We start from the raw sequence: 22070 nt of genomic DNA on the forward strand, positions 1-22070 counted from the left end.
GTTATGGCCAGCGCTTTCTCCTGAACCCACAGTTTTATTACTTTTTTATTATTATTACTTAACATCTGTGTTCAGAGGGACACTAATATGCTCTAGGTTTTTAACAATGAACTGAAATACCTTGAATTTCCCCTAACCATCCCACCTGCAAACAGATCTCCTCAAGAGTCCATGACAGCTGTTGCTGAGCTGTTGGGCTCTCCTTAACAGGGAGTGTTGTCTAAACTCTGGTAAGCTTTTAATAATCTCTAATTTACTGTCCTAGACAGTACAAGGCTGGTTGGGGAGTAGTAAAAGAGCTGTTTTGACTTAAGTGACTATCAAGACTCTCAATGGGCCACAGGAAACAATGTGATATTTCAGTCTGATGTAATAATAAAATTATGGCCTTCCCTTAGCACTATGTGACCGGTTTTTGATGGCTAATTCCCAGATATACAGAGGTAGCAACTCTTACAGCTTGGACTGAAGCCTGATGAGGAGGAATATTACGCGTAGTTGAACAGATGAAATTTTGGGCAAGTCTCAGCTTGCTGTGTCAGGTAATGGAGCTGGAATCGTGAGCCAAGGGGAGTTGAAGACATGCTGCCTTTGATATTAAAAAGGGAGTTGATAAATTACTGGATTGTCTGTTTTAAAGATTGATTCTATTTTGGTCCATGAGAGAGAGAGTAGGTGATTTGACTGGTAGATTAATTGATTTTTTTTCTCTTCAAGTAATTTCACTTGCTGTTTTTCAACCACTTTGCATTTGGAGAGCTACTACACCAACACTGAGTGTTTGTAAGGCAGCTATCCAGGGAGGGGAGGCAGAAGGGAAGAGGAATAGTTCTGCAATATTTTTCTCTCCATTAAGAAAAAAGTCCCTAAAATGACATAATGATTGGTTGAGATGCTGAGATTGAAATCTCCTTCCCCATCAGTTTCCCAGCCACGTCCAGACATTTGACAAGTTGATTTTCTAACACTGCTCAAAAGCTACTGCTGTGGATTACTGGTTTTATTTTCTGTTCTCAGGGATACAGTCCCAAAGACCTTTCTTTGTAGTTATCACTGACATCTTTCAACCTCCAAATTAATAAAGCACACTTCCAAAGCAACAGTAATTTAATACATTAATGTAAGAGATTGATATGGAGTAATCAAATAAATACATCTGATTCAGCAAGTTCTTTTTGTGGAAGTTTTTAGGACAGATAAGATCCCTCACTGATAGAAATTTTTTATCTCCTGTAAGAGATAGCAAAAGAGTCCCTTTCTTTAAGTCTGTTTGTTAGGGAATATGTTTTAGAACTAAAAATGAGATCCTGCCAGTGTGACAGAAGAGATGTTGTGTCAGAGGGGCACATACTGTGAGTGAAACGACACTGGCTGCATGAGGCTCCTTCGAGCTGTTGGCTAAGTGCTGTCTTCAACAGCCACCAAAGTGTCCTTGTTGCTGGAGAGAAGAGGAGATATGGCATCATGCTGCGCCGTGTCTGCAGATGGATGAGAAGCAGGTGACAAGGACCCATCTGGGTGAGAAGTAGGAGCATAGATTATGAGGCACCTCTACAGCAGAAAATTATGTCTCAGCAAGGGTGTAAAATTTACCAAGATCTTACTGAACTGCAATTGAGGTTGCCTGTGACAGCCAAGTCACAGTAACATACTGGGATGTTCAGGACCACCACGGGCTACCTTTAGTGCAGGACTGTAAGGTGAACATAAAGGGTCTGGAAACACGTTTGATCTAACAAAGCATAAGCCCGTGGTCTGATGCAGTTTGTTAGTGGAGCCTACACCACAAAGTATCCAGCTAACGTTAGGCTAATGGGATGAAATGTATGGGCAGAACTTTTGTGTTTGGCAAGTGCAACTAAAAATATCACCAGTTCTCTTAGCTGTTGCATGTAGCAATGACTTTATTTATTTTTCTTTTTTGTCATTAATACGGGAAAGTAGATAATTAGGAAGCAGTGATTTTTGTGGTTTGTTTGTTTGTTTGTTTGTTTTGTTTTGTTTTTAAATTGCATGATTGCTTAAGGGCTCTCCAAACATCTTGATAAACTCAGTGAACTGACCAGAGACAGCTTTCAAGGGCTGGAAATTCCCCTTGGACCAAAGTGGTTGGAAAAGTGTGATAACTTCTGAGAAAAGGATCAGTCCAGTGAACTAAGCTCAAGTTGCAAGACAATGTTGGCTAGAGTGGTCTTCTGGATGTCATCTGGTCCAAACCCCTGCTCAAGAGCAAGGCCAACTCTGAGCAGGCTTCTGGGTGCCCATTCTGTGACACAGACCTCAGTTAAGCAAAACGGTGGGATTCATTAATGTCTTATAACTCACCCATGCTTACTGCATGCCTTCAGCTGGCTTACCTTCACATCTCCTCAACAACTTTGGGATAGGGGGAAGAGATCCAGGTGAATGCTCCAGCCAGAAGACATGGTGCAACTTGTGGGTTGGCAGCAGCAGAACTGGTTTTGGGGGTTCTCTGTGCATGAACCCCTCAGCCTGGATAGCGAGAGAGCTTTAAGAGCAGGAGATCTGCCTGTCTCCATGGAGCAGGTATTTCTAAACCTATGGAAGGAACAGACAGTAAATTCCTAAAGGCCACACTCTGTATATTGGTGACGCAGTCCTGGATGATAGGTGATGAGATAGCTGGCTTGGATGTCATGTACTTTAGTAGTTATGGATCTGGATCTCATTTAGCATTTGTGCAATTAGACGGAGTCCTGAAAATAGACACAAGAACTTGTTTGGGATATCTGGCTGATTTGATGTCAGTGAAAGAATTAACACCAGATGGTAATGAGTCCCATCTGGGGTAACATCAAAATGACCTAGAATCCAGCATATCAGAGGTACTCAGTCCCCAAAAAGGCAAGGGATTTAATGAATGTGGCAGTACCATCTGATAGCCAGTCCAGGATTAAAGGTACAAGGACAGCAGACATGTTTCTTTTCAGCATGGGAGAGTCTGTTTCCTAGTCTAATGGGATTACCCATTAATTTTAATGGTTTTATTTAGACAACTATGGGATCATTAACTCAAATCACTCAAAAGCAGTCCCGGAGTTTGGAGTTGGCATGTGTCTTTTGGTGCTACCACAGTGCACACCACTTGATAGATTTGAGTTAGCTGGCAAACAAATAGGAGGGAAAAATCTCTTTCTGCTCCTTATGAGCCAAGCCAGCATCATTTACCCAAGATCTCTTGTCCCTGAAATTCTCCAGATTTTCATTGTACTCCAGAAGTCAATTTTCAGCTGAACAAACTTTTCTGTCCATTTGGGAAAGAAAGGGGAAAAAAATTATATTTAGGATCTCTCTCCTTAGCTTCTGGCATTTCAGTCTCTGTTTTGATGTAAGATCCCTTTATTTTAAAAGGAAAGGTCAGTCACATGCTTGAATAACACCTCTCCTGTGGTGCATTGGGCTGCTAATGGATATTGCTGCTGTATTCCTTTCAGTAGCGTGTCAGCTGGATCCATGCACACAACCCTTTGGCAGCTATTGCATAAGCCTAGCATACCATTTTGCATGAAAGTCTGTTTTTAAGCACTAAGACTGCAAGGAAACATGTTTGGGCTGATTTGTCTGCTTTTACGGTGCACTGACTGCAACTTTCTGTTTTCTTTTCTTTTTGTGTCCCTACCTGCACAAATGGAATGTGATTTTCACAACACGATCGTAAATATATAATTTCCTGGCTTAGTTACATTTACAATAGCTTGTGTTGAAACAAGGCGGCAGAGAATCAGTCCCGGGAATATTTTATTCTGCACATAAGCCTCTGTTCAAGGAGAGAAGAAATATTATTGATCTTTCATCAGGTAATTTTCTTCTTTCAAGTACCTGCGTTGGACTTTTAACAGCGGTTCTTAAGCTGAATCCATTTTCCCCCTAGAGAACAAATTTGCTATCAGCAGCAGAGGTTTCTGATTACGGGACTTACAGTTTTCCCATTTGAATGGATTGGAACAATTGGATATTTCCATTGTCCCTCACTGTAAACAGAGTTGCTATATCTGAGTTCATTAAATGCTTAGTCCATTGCCTTCTGCCAGCAGATCGTCTTGCCTTACCTGAAACAAACCTCAGAGCTTATTGATTTATGATGAACTTCCTCAGATATTCTATTCTGTTTATCTTTCTGTTATATATTTGTGCCCCATTCTTATTAGGGAAGTATCTCGTTGAAGTTTAATTTTTTGGACCACCGGTGGTGCATTTTAATTGTTGCTCTCCTTCTGGAGGTGCACGTCCTTCTGGCCACAGCCTAAAACGTTTTGTCATGGACCATGGATGGTGATCCGCACAATTCCTGTAATAGCAATGCCTTTTGGGCGCTAGTGCAAAATTTATTGCCCCACAAAATGGGGTCTTCATTCACATGGTCGCTCTTGCGGGTGTTTTATTGTCCAATAAAGTGCCTTGTGTTTTTGTAATCTAACTGCTAGGCTGCTTTATGATCTGATGTCAGTTGGAGGGTGGTAGGGAAGAGCGACTTGTGGTACATCGGGAGTTATGCATTATTGTCACCTGAGAGTCTGAAGGATCTTTAAATTGATGAACTGTGGGGCTGATGAGCAGAGAAGCCTCACCAGCAGCATTTCTTTTAAGATTTTTTTCTCTTTTTTGGAAACTTAATCATTCCTAAAAAGAGACAGAGACATCTTTCTGCCTGCTAAATTAAAGTGTTGCAGAGTGAAACATAAGTTGAATGGAAAGGACAATGAAGGAGATAGGAAGAAAAGTATTTAGAGATCAAGAACTCTATATTTTGAGTGTATTACACTCTGCGCAGGATAAATATATTAATTTCCCTTGCACTTCACAGCTTGCCCTTATGTTCAGAAAGTTGAAGAGATGTCAGATTTAAAGAGGCATATGAAGTATATGGGATAGAGCAATAGGTGGTAAGTAGGCTGCTGAGATCCATTTCTCTTCCCAGCACAATTCCTTTTAGTCATCTCTGTGCTTTTTGAGAACGAAGTGCAATATGAAAACAAATAAAGCTGCAACAACAGAAAAAATAAATCCTTCTTTCAAGCAAACATATTTTAAAGCTGTTTTCTGCCATATATTATTTTCACTTTTTTCTTTTCTGCTGTCTCTTGCTCAAAAAAATCTGAAAAAATAGATGTTGGCACAAGTGCCTCAAGCGAGTGTGTTCAGAAAGCGCCAGCACTGTTACCAACTTCAACTTTTACGCTTCACTTTGTACTTTAAAACGTCTCTTTCCTCCAGCTGGCTTCCCTGTCTGCGTACCACTGTACTCCAAAATCCCTTCTAGCAGAGGAAGAGGAGGAGGGGGAGAGAGCAAACAAGACCGAGTTGTGCAGCACTTAACACCTCTGGGTTTGCTCTTGATGGGGAGTTAATGGAGCTGATCACCAAGGTAAAACACACCCAGTATCAGCATAAATGCCATTAGTTAGAGCAGAGGTTCCCAGCCCACGGTATGTGAAGCAGCCAGTTGTACTCAGGAGCAGTGGGGGTGACAGCGAAAGGGGCTGTGAAGGTAACGTTTTGCTGCCTGAAGCAGCAGCAGTTTGCAACTCCCCGTTCTGGTCCCCATTGTACCAGGGAGTCTGAGAGATATAATTCTGGCTCAGGATGTGGCCATGGTTTGGGTATCCCACATGAGGGGAGATGTGATCAGAGGCCCAGAGTGAGAAGACCTGATACCTTGATCTTGGGTGCTGGAGTCACGCAGGTGGAAAGTGTGAGTGATGCATACATGTAAGTGCATGGAGATGTAATGGGGCAGGAGATCTCAGTGCTAGATCCCCTAGCTCAGGGGATGCGGTTGAAGTCATGTTTTGGGAATACAAGGATTTGCAGTAGGGCTAAGGGAGATGGATATAGAGTAGAAGTATAGTAGTAGAAGTATAGTAGTAAACTGCTGGTGTGAAGTTGTTTTTTGTTTTAGGAATTAAAGAACATGGGGATTGTGTTTGGTTTTGGTGAAGTGCGTATTGTTTGGGTTTGGAAATGGTAGGGACAGAAAATTGAGTTCCTTCTCTGTAGGACATGTAGGAGTGATGGTTGAGACCAGGGAGGTGAGATGTGTGACAGTGGGGCAGGAGTTACAGGATCTGGTTTGGGAGCATAAGCATGTTTGAGTGCATAAAAGACCCATATTAAGATCATGTATTTTGTGGACAGAAAGGTGTGTGCCTGTGTACAGTGTGATACATGAGCGGTCCAGAAGATGCTTATCTATTTAGAAGGATATGGTCTCATTGCACATGAACTCGACAGATCAGGCATGTTTGAAGTCTGGGAAGAAGTACTTATCCCAGGCGGCTAAACCCAAAATCATCGTATCCCATCTGAATGGAGTTTCCAGATGGAAAAGAAAGATGTCAAGAGAAACCCAGGTTGTGGGATCCATGCTCATTTATCGGAAGATGAAAGCTATGCCACTGTCTCTGCCAGTGACGGTACTGAAGCAAATCAAATAGATCAGGAGTTTGCTAAATGTTCAGTTCCTTCAGATGATACTTCACCATTAGTGGATTTTGCATCCGTCTTCTCTTCAACATCTGTTGTAAATGCCAGCACATTTGCATTGTCCAGACAGCTTAGCTAATTGATATTTCCAGTGCAACATTTATTAACTTCAATATGAAGGTTTATGAAGGCTTTCTTCAGTGCCTAAAATGCGTATTTCTAACAAACCTGATGTCCCACTGGCTTTCGGTGCTGTTCTTTTGAAATAGTGTCTTCGCATTACCCGTTAAGGAAATCAGCGCGTATCAAACCTTCCTCCAAGCTGGTCTATGAGCTTTATGGTGACATTTCCTTCATTTGTCATCTGGGATGGAGTGGAGGGCAGTGTAACTTCATCAGATGTGTTTCCTTTGCTGATCTGCTTCCTTCTGAAACCCATAGCACTTTATTCTTGCCATGGTTGAACAGAAATCTTTATGTTTCTGCACTGCTGCAAGGCTTTCTGGATGTTTGTCTGTTGATTCTTAAAGCTGAGCTTCTTGGAGATGATAAACCACCTGTTTTTATACTTCAGACTACAGAAGAATTGCTTGGTCATTGCCTTTCCTTTTAGATTTCTTACTAATCAAAGGGTGGACATTTTTCATAGGTTTATAAGACAGCCTGTTTGCTACACATCATTGACACTTTCAGTGGTACAATCACTGTTAATGCTTTTTCTTTCTCACTTAAATCCCGATCGAGGAACGGGGCTTAGTTAATTTAAGGATATACATAAGAGAGCTTGTGCTTTAATACCCCTAACTAGAAATACACAAATAATAACACAAGCTGAAAGGTGTCTCTAGCTCTTTGTTTGCCTCTGATTTCTTGCTCACTTCACAAAATAACAAAACACCTCACAGTCGTTTGAGTGAAATGGATTCATTTTTCAATTAAAATTGCCTGGTTTTAAGCAAAGTTGGCTTTTTTTTTTTAATGAAACGTATTTTCAGGGGTGAAAATGCCTACATCTCAGAAATTTGTGTGATTCATTCCCTTTTTTCATATGTTTGCTCTAGATGTTCTTGCCACTGAAAAATTTGGTGCAAGAAAACACATAAAACAGCAAAAGCAACTTTTAAAATCTGAATAAAGCCTCAAAAGATCTACATCTCTGTTCACCAAAACTTTTCATAGTCCAAGGTACAAAGCTCTGGCTCTTTTATTAATGATGGTTTCAGCACAGTTTCTCCAGGAGAGCTAAAGCAATCGATCACTCATTCACATCAGTAAAGTGCCCTTCATCTTTACTTTTCACAGTGCCATACCGAGTATTAACCCACGTTAAATGCTAAAGTCAAGAGAACGAGTGTGGGAAGGATAATAGACTAAATTAATGTGCAGTGCAATTCATCGCCTGTCCATTTGTCCCTGTCTTTCCTACATACATGTGTGCATGTAGGACACGTTCTTGCACACTCATCCAGTCTATCTGAATCATTGTATCAGTTAGGATTGGTGCATGCAGTGAGGGGGTGTATTGCCATGTCATGTGTATTATTTAAAAAAGACATCTAGCAATGACAGAAAACGTGATGTAGTGTGAAGTGGTGCTCTTAACACCATCCGTGACCCTAAAACTACATAGGACCACGAGCTAGACATGGGGATGTAGCCACTGGGATTAATGTTAAAATACAATAGATGGGACTGCCATCTCCTGCAGTGACATGCAGAGCCTGTGCGTGTCCCTGGCTCAGCCACGCACTCAGTAAGCTCATGCGATAGAGAGTTTTATGGCTGAGAAATTCCTAAATAGGAAGACACAGACTTCTTTTGTTTCTGATTCTACTCTGAAATGAAGGAGTGTGCTGGTTTTGGCTGGGATGGAGTTAATTTCCTTCATAGTAGCTGGTAAGGGGCTATGTTTTGGATTTGTGCTGAAAACAGTGTTGATAACCCAGGGATGTTTTCGTTACTGCTGAGCAGTGCTTACACAGAGCCAAGGTCTTTTCTGCTCCTCACCCCACCCCACCAGCGAGTAGGCTGGGGGTGCACAAGGAGTTGGGAGGGGACGCAGCCAGGACAGCTGACCCTAGCTGACCAAAGGGATATTCAATACCATATGATGTCATGCTCAGCATATAGGGAAAGAAGAAGGAAGGGGGGGACATTCAGAGTGATGGCATTCATCTTCCCAAGTCACTGTTATGTGTGATGGAGCCCTGCTTTCCTGGAGATGGCTGAATGCCTGCCTGCTGATGGAAAGTGGGGAATGAATGCCTTGTTCTGCTTTGCTTATGCGCAGAGCTTTTGCTTTGCCTAGTAAGCTGTCTTTATCTCAAACCGTGAGTTTTCTTACTTTTAGCATTCTGATTCTCTCCCCCATCCCACTGTGGGGGAATGAGCGAGCGGCTGTGTGGGGCTTAGTTGCTGGCTGGGGTTAAACAATGACAAGGAGCTAATTTCTACAGGAGTATAAATTATGAAAAAAAGTATTTAAGCAGATACATCAGTTGTCTTTTTTATCTGCATGAAGTCCTTGGGTTTGGATATATTGTTTATTGCATTTGGTGTCTATAGCTTCCAGCCTGTGTTCTGCAACGGGCAAGTTATAAGAGGAAGTTTGCATATATTGGAGTCCACATATATAATGTTTCCACAAAGATTTAGAGGTTAAAAACATAACACATCATCCATGTCTCTGCAAATTTCAGAGAAGGGGGACAGTTTCTAATACTCTTTTATGGTATATAAAACCTTTTCTGTGTTTGTGGAATCATAGAATCATAGAATCACAGAATGGTTTGGTTGGAAGGGACCTCAAAGATCATCTAGTTCCAACCCCCCTACTGCGGGCAGGGACACCCTCCACTAGACCACGTTGCCCAAAGCACCATCCAGCCTGGCCTTGAACACTTCCAGGGATCCAGGGGCATCCACAGCTTCTCTGGGCAACCTGTTCCAGTGCCTCACCACTCTAACAGTAAAGAATTTCTTTCTAACATCTAATCTAAATCGACCCTCCTTCAGCTTAAAGCCATCACCCCTTGTCCTGTCACTACACTCCCTGATAAACAGTCCCTCACCATCTTTCCTGAAGCCCCTTCAGGTACTGGAGGGCTTCTGTAAAATCTCCCCGGAGCCTTCTCTTCTCCAGGCTGAACAACCCCAACACTCTCAGCCTGTCCTCATAGGAGAGGTGCTCCAGCCCTCTGATCAGCTTCGTGGCCTCCTCTGGACTCTCCCCAACAGCTCCATGTCTCTCCTGTACTGGGACCCTCAGAGCTGGATGCAGTACTGCAGGTGGGGTCTCACCAGAGCAGAGTAGAGGGGCAGGATCACCTCCCTCGACCTGCTGGTCACACCTCTTTTGATGCAGCCCAGGACACGGTTGGCTTTCTGGGCTGCAGGCACACACTGCTGGCTCATGTTGAGCCTCTCATCAATCAATACCCCCAAGTCCTTCTCTTCAGGGCTGCTTTCAATCCATTCTCCACCCAGTCTGTTGTTGTGGACTACTTGCAGGACTCTGTGTGTAGTTCTCTCTGTCTCTCCCTGAAAGTCGACTGGCTCCATTTATTCCTGCTAGAGAGTCCTAAATCCAGCAACCCTGAGCGTTAGGTGGGCATAACGCTTCTGAAAAACCTGGAAGGACAGCTCTGATCCAAGCTCCAGCAAAGAGCTGCAGTAAATTACTGGAGGAAAGGCGTGATAACAACTATATGTAGATTGTATGTTGCTTAGTTGCTTTCTGGTGTTGTTACAGGCGTCTTTGACTATGCCACTGAGAATTCCTGCAGCGATACATTCCAGTAACCTTTCCGTGACAGATGTTAAGCCGTGGTCCACTCGTTAATGCAGAAATACGAAAGGCACAACAGAATTAAAAAGCATAGGCAAAGCAATCAGAATAGTCATGGTTTGATGCCATTTATCTTAGGGCGCTAAAAGGATTATCGGGGCAATGCTGGAAATGCTGGCAAATGTTAAGAGCTCAAGGAGGTCAGCTGAGGTCCTTGGGCTCAAAAGGGAGGGTCCTGCTTGCTTTTTTTTTGCAGCAGTGTGGTGCAGGAAGATGGTCTACTTCTGTACAGCCTAAGTTGCAAGAGCAGTTAAAAAGGAGTAAGCAGTTTATCAGCACCTGGAGAAAAAAAAAAACAAAAAACCAAAAAAACCCCAAAAAACCCCTATCATGATCAGTAGGCACCAGGGTTCATCAAAATGAAATTATGGCGAATTAAATTAATTTCTGTCTCTGATAAGCTAAGAGGCTTACTGGATAATGAGAGAGAGGGAGGTGTAATATAGCTCAGTTCTAGCAAGGCATTTACAAGGGGTTCTTTTATTAGGAAATAAAGTGAATTTTTTAAAATTAAAACTTACCTGGTAATAGTATGGGTGGAAGAAGGAAAAATAACTTGAGAGGTGACTAATGGCCATGACATTGTTAAGTGGCTTCCCGTGGGGTCCTGTTTTGACTGGTCTCTGAGTTGTCAGTAATGACTTGACAGATGGAGCCTGAGGCGATGCTGAAGTAATCTGTGGGTGATGTGGGGTTAAGAGGGGGTCTTATATACTGACCTGCAGATAATTTAGTTGAAAAACACAAATCTGAATTTCTGGTAGCAGGTCAATGAGTAACTAGCTGCTTGCAAAGACTGGTCAAATTCTGTAGGGGAGCAAATATTCTCCTTACTTTAGTATTTACTGCTTTTTCATTTTTTATTATTTATTTTTAAGAAGCAATGTAGAAAAAAAAGCTGGAAAATTTTGCTAGGGTTTGCATTGTTGTATATTGCCCTGGTTGCATTTTTGTGATAAAATTTTATGAGGATTGCTATCTGACTACAATTCATATGTTTTAATCCAGAACCGCAGGACAACGTAGCTGCTAGCCTATAGCCATGTTCGTCTCTGAAGATGACATAGCACCCGTGCCAGGTTGATTTGCAATACCTCCCCTTCTCTTCCCACACAACCACAGACCATCCCCTAAGCTCCCTAAAGAAAAATAGTGCCACATCTCCTAATACTTTCAAGTGACAGGCAAATTGGAAATCTATGATGCTTTTATTATAGAATGTTGTGTGGCTTGAAACCTGGAAGTAGCAGTCCATTTTTCTCCTGACTTTTACTCCGCTGGATGATTTACACCTATGCAAAGTGGTTTGCTGACAGACCAGAATTAGAGCTCTTATTTTCCTCTGTTGCAAATGATTTCTCAACATGCACAATCAGGTCCTAAAGGAGAAAGGGGGGAAAAAAAAGGAGTCGTGAGTGTTAGTTTGGAGGCAGAACAAGTAGATTTAGCCCTTCTTCCTTTGGTGACTGTAATGATACAGTAAAGATAGTTTAGGGCTTGGTGAAACAACCTTTCCTCCTAGCTCATCTTGCTGCTTTGTTTACATCTGCAGGAAATAGTTATAGATGAGAGATGCCCACTGCGTTCATCCCTCCCTGTATGTGGAAGCAGAGCCAGCAGCGCTTGTGGACGAGGCAAGGGCCTGTCTATGGGCAATAGAAAAGAGAAAAGACTGTACTAAATAATACAAGAGATGCCACACTGCTGCCTAAGAGTTTCCTATAGCTGCTGTTTTCTTTACCAGAGAAGTACGGTCCACTGAATCCATAATCTGCAGCATGCAGCTGCTTACGGTTTGTTCTGGAGAAGAGAAGGCTCCGGGGAGATCTAATTGCGGCTTACCAGTACCTGAAGGGGCTTCAGGAAAGATGGTGAGGGACTGTTTATCAGTGAGTGTAGTGACAGGACAAGGGGTAATGGGTTCAAGCTGAAGGAGGGTTGATTTAGATTGGATGTTAGAAAGAAATTCTTTAATGTGAGAGTGGTGAGACACTGGCACAGGTTGCCCAGAGAGGTTGTGGATGCCCCTGGATCCCTGGAAGTGTTCAAGGCCAGGCTGGATGGGGCTTTGGGCAACCTGGTCTAGTGGAGGGTGTCCCTGCCCATGGCAGGGGGGTTGGAACTAGATGATCTTTGAGGTCCCTTCCAACCCAAACCATTCTGTGATACTATGATTCTATGATTAAGTTATAGCAGTCTAACACAGCACAAGTTTCCATCCTATGGATAAGTGTTTGCTAACACAACTATTGAATGCATCAGCCTGGATCACCCGTTTCTGGAAATATCCTTAGCTCTGCTATACAATCACCCCAGCTGTGTAGGAGACACCCAAAAGTGGTGGGTTATCGCTGAAGAGTGGACTTCTCTGCAGCGCCTTTGGAGGTGCCCCTCTCCACAGGCCATGAAGGACCTCCGTTGGCTTTGCTCTGAAGTTAAGCACCTTGATTAGGTGGAGGAAGGGGAATAAGAGCCTCAGGGACTAAGTACTACTTGCTACTCCATGGCTGTGCCTATGGCCAATGCATATATTTTTAGATACATGTATTTATAGTTTGCTGAGGCCTGTCATCAGCTCCAGCAAATGTCAGTCCTTCGCAAAATCCAGCTCTAAGACAGGGAAGAGATTGTCTAAAGTCTTATGGTGTGAATAGCTTCCTTACGCATGCTTGATGCACCCTTACATATTTATGTCTCCAAGAATGATGGAATATATGTAAATGCAGATACTCAACCTATTTCTGCTTAAGCCACAGATCATGCAGCTCAGTGCTCTGCTCCACGTACTATAATTTTTACCTCTTTTTGTACAGGAAAACTGGAGCAAGTGGTAAGCATTACAGCTGCTGTGCAAAAGACAAATAGATGGTTTAAATTATGCTGCACTACCTGGCTTAACCGTAGCCAAACCTACTTGACCACCCAGCTCCTAAATGCATAAAGCTACTCCATTGCTGTGCAGTTGCGCTGTGCCAAAGGAGATATGAAATCTAATGAAGTTTAAGCCAGTACAGTGAGGGTATCCATGATCTGTACCTTGATATTGCCATTATATTGGGGATCAGATGAAAGTAAAATAAGCCATATCCTGTATTATAAATGGAAATGCCTTTCTCCCGCTGGAACTAGAAAACAAAGCTCTTTGGGATTATTGAGTGGCAGCAGGCACGGCAAGGCAGAGAGGAGTCTTTCCCTTGCCAGTCTTTGCTGTTGCATTTTGGGTCTGATTACTTTCTGTTGACTTGGTCATTCATCAAGTGTCTCAAAGAAACGGCGCAAACAGTAGTTAAGCTCCTTCATTCTGTCCCTGCGGAGAAGGGAAGCAGCCGTCACCGCATCTGCGTCTTCGCTATGCTCATTTTAAAACTGGATAAATAAATTAGAGATATGATCGTTCAAAGAACAAACCGTAAGCAGCTGCGCGCTGGGGATTATGGATTCGGTGGACCGTACTTCTCTGGTAAAGAAAACAGCAGCTATAGGAAACTCTTAGGCAGCAGTGTGGCATCTCTTGTATTATTTAGTGCATTGTCTTTGCAATCTTTGTGCGTACAGAAATGCACAGCGAGAGATGTTATTCTCCCTAAGAGATGCCCTTTTTGTTTTTACTCTTAGAGTGCTTATTTCCAGATAAGTCTTTTACAATGTTTGTATTTTAGGTACTCGGTATCTCCATAGACTGAGTATTTAACTTACTATTGTGTGGAGGACTTTTTCAGAAGCAAATTTTATTCATCAGAGACACCCCTTTAATTAACTTTCACACTTCCATGGGGAGAGGAATATAAAGAAAGCTAATAATAACAATAATAATAATAATAGTGACATATCTTGTTACCATTACATATTAAAGTGCTGCAGGGAGTGGAGTTTCAAGGCCTCTTTTTTAATGAAGATCTTAATAGCATTTAATGTAAATTAAATATAATCACTGTCTGATTCCTGAGCATATCTCTGAGGCTGAAGAATAAGAAGTTAATTGGGCTGACAACATGGTGGGAAGTGCCAAAATCAAGCACCAGCATATTGGTTAAAGTGCATTTCAAATTAAGAGGTGGAAGGCAGAACTTTTTAATTTTTGTACTCCAGCTCCCAGTTATTTTGCAGCAGTTCAGTGCAAAGTTTGTGTGCGGTGTGGATTTGTTACATAAGATACGTAACATAAAATTTGCATTAGAATGCAAATGATGGAGACTTTATTTAACTTTACAGACTGGGAAGGATCAAATGCATGAGCCTAACAAGCCATTTTACTCTGGGGATGGGGAATTGCTGGTATGTAAATCCCTGTCTCATTCTGTGGGCAGATAATTTAATGAGGTTTGCAAAATGACTGGACGTCAACTCCAGCGCCTTGCATTGCATTAAGAGGAATTAGTTGTGGAATTCTCAGTCCTGAAACTGCTGCTTATGAAATTCGTGCAGTTGGTGGCAAGCTGTACTTGATTAAAAGATTGGGGATCAGGCTAACTGTACTCCTCAAGGTAGGCGATGTGACAGAAACCAATTCCCGGCTCCCTCTCTTGCGATGATAGTGTGGAATACCTGTCTGTGGTAGATATGACCTCTTCCATCTGAAATTGCAAGTGATGTAATTAGTCAGCTGGTGCAAGTGGGTCCTGGGATCATAAATAAATAAAGTGCATTTTGAGGAATGGATATAGAAATGGTATCTTAATTTAACTTACAATCATTAGTTATCAGATCCAGTCTTGTCTGCATGTGAGATTGTTTCTCTTTCCTGTGTGGTGCCAAAGGAGTCCATGCCTTCTGTGCTCTTGTTCAACCCTGAACGTACATCTGAATTACTATTCTGCAGCTAGGAGATGTTATCTTCATGGTATGCTTTCACTTCTATACCTGGTAGGTACAATGCATAAAATGAAGTGCACTTTTATCCTAGACAGCTTTCCCACCTGAACTGTCTGCACAGAGACCTTGCTTAAGTGGATAAAGACTGCAAAACTTTGCTATGGGGGTGAATATTGCAGTTCATGGTGCCTACGTCCATCTACCCTGACCAGATGGAAATGAGAGTCAGTGGAGTGTTTGTTGAGACGTCTCAGTGTATTTGTGGTTAAGGTTGCATTTGGGAAAGACTGTTTGGAGGCTGGCTTATTCCTCAAAGGAGGGGCTGAAAGAGTTGACATAAGTCTTGAAAGAGTTGGTGTCCATCAGTGCTGACAAAGAGCAGGAAGGAGCTGAAGTGCCAGGATGGGCCGTGGGTCTTCAGGACAGAGAGGCCATGAAGAGTCATCTTAACATTTTTTAATCAAAGAACTTCCATTCACTCCACATTCTGCCCACCCTGAAAATAGAGCACTGACAAATGAGTCTTTTCAATACAACCATGTCTCAAATGTGTCCTCTAAGGAAGAAAAAAAAAGATCATTTTTTCCCAGGTCTTTCTTGAGTCTTTCTAGAGTTTTTGACTGAAGCGTTGTGGAAAAATATCCCTTTCTGACTAAAAAGATGTGAAGCTGGGGAAGCTCGGAGGCTGAAAATGCCCTGTTGACCTTGTAAAGCTGGGAACTACTGGATTGAGCTAATAAATACCTTTGGGCAGCATTTATGTCTCTTTCCCCTACTTTGTGTGGTCCTGAACAGCGAAGCCAGCAAACAGTGCCTGCAGGAAATAATGATACTGGAATTTGGGGTGTGAAGGAGAGGGACAACCATGACTGGAGCGGGGACTGGTTTGGCTCCCTGCCTGCCTGTTCCAGTGCTCATAAAGCAGCACTGCACCTTTGCATTCATGGTGCTTTCCTGGACATACTATGTCAGTAGCAGGCAGATGATCATGGTAAGTAAATTTGTCCTGCTCAATTTATGTCTTTTCAAATTTCTCTTCTGAGTACAAAATTTTCCTGGGCAAGTCATCAGGTAGCTCCCCAGTCCCGTCTCTTTTTGCTAGACAATGCTTCTTTCAACCATTTTAGTTGCAACGCCAACCATCTGTGATAGCCTCATTACCTGCCCACTCCCTATTTTCACCTTATCTTCCCCCAGTGACTTTGCAGGTCCACAGCCGTTGTCTTTGTGCTGATGCCAGGAGGAACATTTTGGGCAGCTCCTTGCTAGTATTTCCTACAGCCTTCTGTCTGCCATTGCTTGGTCAAGGCCCTGGACTTGCATAGTCCTACTGTGGCTCCATATGCTGTGTGTTGTGTTTTCTCAATTGATCTGCAGCTTGAAAAAGTTCTTAAGTATCTCATTATGCAATTAATTTCAATTGCAATTCCTATCATCTCTTCTCTTCTGCAGGCATGCAACCCAGCAGGAGACTAATAAAACCATCACGACTAGCACCAAAGCCATCAAGCAGCTGTCTGAGGTTGTCAGAGGCTCATCCAGGGTACGTGTCATTCAAGATGCTGTTGGGGGAGAGTGTTGGGGCTTACGGATGGCGGAATAATGAAAAAAAGAAGGGGCAGTGGGTGCTTTAAAGCTGTTGAGCTCCATGTCTTGCTATAACTTCCTTTCCTGTTACACAATAAGCATAGCTTGCATGTATAAATTACCAGTGGGAAAACTGCTGCAGAAACCAATTCTTCTCCCAAAGCTGGATCGTGTGGAATTGGAAATCGAGAACTCAGCAACAAACACTTGACTAGCTCACACGCGTCTCTCCACATGAGTTTGGCGTTGCTTAAAGACAGTTGGTGTACTAGGGGCAGATGAATTTGGAAGTGTGTTGAAGTGTCCAGAAAAGGCAAAGCAGTGGAATATGTCTGGATATATCATTCATTCAGTGCTCTATGCTAGTGCGAAGGCAGTGGTGGGGATAGGTAATTACAGCCTGTACCCAGATCAGAGCAGGACTTTGAATTACAATTTACCCCACGGCAACCCCATCTGTTGTACGGACATCAGTTGGTCATCAGTTGGTTCAACTCATATGAAAGTCATTGTCACAGGGGTATGAATGATCCCCATCCCCTGGTCCTCAATGCAACTATTGGACAAACAGAAGGTTTCTGTCCTTTATACCCCACATGTTCCTACTGACTTTGGCTTGTAGTATGCATCTTGGGGAAGAACAGAAACTTACTGTGAGGAGCAAACTCCAGCTGGTGTGAGAGTTGAGGAGAAGTTTCACCCACGTAACAGGTGATTCAGCAACTGAAATGAGAATAAAGACAATTCCTTCCTACTCGAGTCTACCTAGCAGTTTTCTGTTACGTTCTTGCTTTCAGCATCCATATATACTTTGTGCATCAGGAAGTTACCTGAACTGGTGTTTTACCTTCACTCACTTCCTGACATTCTCTAAAGTCCTCTATTACTTCAACTCTCTTCTTACTATCCTTCCACCTAGAAAAAAACCCACTTCTCTAAACACACAACTCATCTCTGTCCGAGTGGTTTTTACAGCCTGGATTTATGTCACTTGTGAACAGGCATCTGAGGTAAGGATTTAGGAGCTGAATCACCCCAGGCTACGTTTGTAACTGATGGAGGATTATGTGCAATTCAGCCCACCAAAAAAAAAAAAAAAGAATGGGTGATGATCTGCTCCAGAAGATGGGGAGGGAAGCCTGGAATGACTGTTCTCCGTACATAGATATTGACCTTATGCAGGCATCCACCTTAATACTTTGATCTTTGTTAACATGTTGCTTTGACTTGGTGGTGGACTACAAGGACTATTTTTTTTTTTCCTTTCTCTTCTATTCTCTGAGAATAATTACATCAAAGCTTGGTGAAACAGAAGTTGCTTTCTTGGATATATGGGGATCTGGGAGGTTTTGTGCTGATCTCCTGGCTCCCTTTTGTGACATAAATTAGGTCCAAAGGGAAATCAGGCTGGGTCACGTTAAACCCAATTATAGTGCCACACAAGAATATCATTATTTCCCCTTGATGCCCATGTAGTGTCCACTGGGGACTCTCAGCAGAATAGCTTTTACTGTCCTGGGGAGAAAAATTGCTAAGTTAAAAGGGAGAATATTTAAAGGCCAAAAGAAATAGAGATGCAAACAATTATGGTAATATGAAGAAGAAACTTCCCACTCTCTATTGGCATCACATCATAACTTTTTCTACTTCCTGGTCAATTAATTTAACAGATTTTATTTTTTTAACTCTTCTTTTCTAACTGTGCAGTTTAAGTAATTAAACCTACAAATTTGGATACAAAGCCTGTAGCCCTCCTCCCTTATATAGAATAAATAGTTCTAGTGGGTGGGTATTGGCTGCTGGTCAGTAAGTCCCTCTTGGGATCTGGGTAGCATTGCAAACTTTCCTCCCATGAAATTTCTCACAGCGTGAAAAGCCTTCCATTAGTTTAGAGCTTTATAGTCAGTCCTTTCTGATTCATTATTCTGTGTCTTGCTTTGCATGCACACACGGACAAAAAAAAAAGATTTTTTTTTTTCCTTCCTTATTTTCCAGGAGTAATCCACCACCAACAAGGTGCACTGTGGGAGTTTCTTTGACTTCCTTTAAATCTCCAGGTGCTGCTGGAGCTATTGGAGTCAGGATGCCCAACTGAGCAAATTGATAGTATTTCAGGAGCAAAGATACTGATGAAAGTGGATCAGTGTGATACAAGGCAGGAGACTGATGTAAAATAGCACATGGCTATTCTAGGGCTTCCTTTCAAACTAACCTCAAAGGAGTTAAATAAAGAGACCTATCTGGAATTCCAGGTTTTTGTAAGATGAGTGCTGGACCATTAGATCAGCTCTCCAGGGTGGCAATCTTATCTTATTTTGCATGTGTAACAAATGTAAAGTTTATAGACTTTTATCTGTAGAATGGGAATAATGATACTTGCCCTGTTGTAAAAATGGTTTTATATCTTTGGATAAAGAACTGTAAGACTGGGATATTCTTCTGTGTATGAAAATAGTATGATTAAAAATTAAAGACCTTTATCCCATTCTTTATAAAATTTACTTTTGTATTCTTAAGCAGTTGTCTGAAACAGCTGAAATTGCTGTAAAGTGAACATTTCTGCTTAGTAGCTTTAATGTAGATTTGGTTTTGTTTGCCACTTGGTTTTTAAGGTAATGCCTCACTTCCTTGCAGTTCATTCCCCTCCATAAAACCTGGACACATGAGCTCCTGCACACCTGAAATCTGAGAGCGAGGGGGTAGGATAGTTCTAGGGGAATTTCCATTGCCTGACACTGTTTGGATTTGGTCAGTCCATCTAGAGCAGAGATTTTGAAGCATGTTGGGTAGTTACGTCACGCTAGTCTGGGGTCTTCCTTCTGAGAACTCTTTGGTTTAACACATAGATTGGGGTCTTGCTGGGGCAAGCTCCGGACAGACGGTGACATTTGGGTACATGTTTTGGAAAACATGGAGATAAGTTGGTTTCTGACAATCGGGCCCTCGGCCACGCAGAAGGAAAGTTGTTGTGGCTGATGGACCTCTCAAGTCTGGTAAATTACATATTGCCATCAAATGAGGTGATGAACTCTGTCATGGGGTATCATCCAAATGAAGGACTTTTTATAGCAGGATCCCTTGGATTATCATCTCCAGCAGGTAATCTCAGGGTGGATTTTTGTAAGTAGAAGCAGGATACCATGCTACAACTGTTGTGTTCTTTTGATGGCAGTAGGTTATGCATTTGCTTGTGTTTCACAATCTTCAAGAACTGGTATTGGAGTGAGACCACCTTCATGCAGTAAGCAGGACAGCAGATGTTGCGCTATATATCCCTGCCACAGAAGGTGTCTGGCTCAGGTAGCAGACCACATGACTTGAGTGCTATCTTGAATATCCAAAGTGACATTGTTTTAATTGCTTTGGCCTGAAACATCAAAGCATCTTGTGCTTCCTTCCTAAAATAAAATGTTGTAGCATCTTGGCAGCCCCAGTGAAAATGAATTTTTTAGACTACCATTCGTACCCACCTTGTTTATTTGGTGTCTCCCACCAGGACTATTTCCCATGGTCACAGATGGAGTCTGCTATTTGATTTATCACTACAGACCAGCTAACCAGGCTTCTGTTTTTCCAAAACAGCAAGAGCGACTTCAGCTGGACAGGCTGAAGAACCAGCTGTCAGATGCCATCCAGAGATACGGGGCTGTGCAGAAGGTGAGGGTCTCCCTTGCTTCCACTCTTCCGTATGTGAGTTTGGGAATGTGTTACATGGGAGCAAGCGTGTCTCCTGGGAGTGAGGAGCATCTTCATAGAGCTGCTCATGTGGAGTTTCCTCCTTCTTTTCTTTATCAGCCAAGCAGCATATCATTACATTGGAATATGCACATACATGCAACTGCAGAACAATTCAGCAGCAATGGAAAAGAAAAACCGAAGTGTGCTTTTGCCAGCTGTGTATCGGAGTGGACCTTCAGTGGTACCCCTGGCTTAGCCATGACATCATTTTGGTGTGTCCCCACTTCCAGGGGAGAAAGACAAGCAATTGCACAGTGCCCCTTTCACCTTTTTGACTTAGAGAAAATGCACGGGCAGCACTGCTAATTTAAATTTTAACCCACATTATGGCTCTGCTGTGTTATATGGCTTTGCCAGAAGGTTTCCGAGCACATCTTGTGGGTTGGACCTGTCACCAAGATCAAGCTGTTTAATAAAACAAACAAAACCTGAACTCCAGTTCTTCCGTTTGTTTCTTGTTCTCCCACTTTACCCTGGGGAGGCCGTACTGATGAGCAGGTTTGCTTTTCAACACTGTAGCAATGATTTAAATTTCCCATCCTGAAACTGCTTCTCTCCCCTGCAGTAACAAGTTTGAATATATATCTGGGTTAATTGAACCCTATGAAAATACAACCCGGACAAACACTGGTTGCTTTCTTATACTACTTTAGTGAGTTTGACCCATGCCTGCAACACATGGGAAGAATATATTGCAATTATACAAGTGTAATGAAATTTGGCTGGTGACATGCGCTTAATAATATATCTCTGTTAGAAACATTCTGTACTGACTGGTTTTGCAACGCTTGCTGCCTATGACTTAAAAATAAATAAATAAATTAATAAATAAAAACTACATAAAGTTGCACTTCAAAGGCACGTATATTATGTAATAGCATTGCATTATCTCCAGCGTCATCTCATATTTTTAATTATTTCTCTCTCCTATTCAAAAATCTAAGTGTGGGGTTTTTTTTAAATGTAATGTAATGTAATCCCATTAAATGAGAAGCTGGAAGGATTCAGGTAATGGCTCCACCCCCATATGCACACACCTTTTTTATGCCTTTTTTTTTTATGTTCATGAGTACCATCCATCTGAACCGTACATGTAGGTTTGGTGCTTTGTTTTTTTTTTTTTTTTTTAAACTGTCATCAATTCAGAAGTGCCAAAATTAGCCACGGCAGTTTGTGAATGCCCGGTTGCATCAGGAAACCAATCTGAGTGGTAAATTGCTACTTATCCACGTCCTAGCTGTCATTTCTTAAATGCTTGTTTCAGTTTTGATAGCCTTGTCATTCTGGAAGCTTTGAAGACTTTTAAATCCTGCAAGATCAAACTTTTCAATGTGGTTATACTCCCTTTCTTTTTCTAAATAATAAGAGTTTTCTCTATGTCCTTTTCTTTAAAAAAGCAGAAGAAATAGCCTCATATGATTCCTTCCCTAAACATTTGGACTCTGTTTTCTCAGCCATTTTCCCTCTTTTTTTTTTTTTTCTTTTCCATTTTTACAGAAAATAGCAGAGAAATCCAAAGCTTTGCTTCCTACTGGGCAGAGAAGTACCAAACAGGTAAGTTCATGTGTGTCTGTGTTTAACAGTAAGTGCATTGCTGAAAAAGGGCTGTTTTCTAACTCCGCTAATGATGCTGAAGAGCATC

At 42.1% G+C, this 22070-nt stretch overlaps 1 protein-coding gene across 11 annotated transcripts in view; it reads left to right on the forward strand.

The window, feature by feature from the left end:
• The window catches only part of TSNARE1 (t-SNARE domain containing 1), a 498360-nt gene that overhangs the window by 205771 nt on the left and 270519 nt on the right, over positions 1 to 22070 (forward strand). For all 11 annotated transcript variants that reach the window (XM_054816241.1, XM_054816249.1, XM_054816243.1 and 8 more), the window contains 3 exons: positions 16556 to 16646; positions 20273 to 20347; positions 21926 to 21982. In XM_054816241.1, the coding sequence (XP_054672216.1) occupies positions 16556 to 16646; positions 20273 to 20347; positions 21926 to 21982 (223 nt within the window). The remainder of the gene's footprint in view (positions 1 to 16555; positions 16647 to 20272; positions 20348 to 21925; positions 21983 to 22070) is intronic.

This window comes from Grus americana, chromosome 2, assembly GCF_028858705.1.
Source record: "Grus americana isolate bGruAme1 chromosome 2, bGruAme1.mat, whole genome shotgun sequence".
NCBI classification, from domain to species: domain Eukaryota; kingdom Metazoa; phylum Chordata; class Aves; order Gruiformes; family Gruidae; genus Grus; species Grus americana.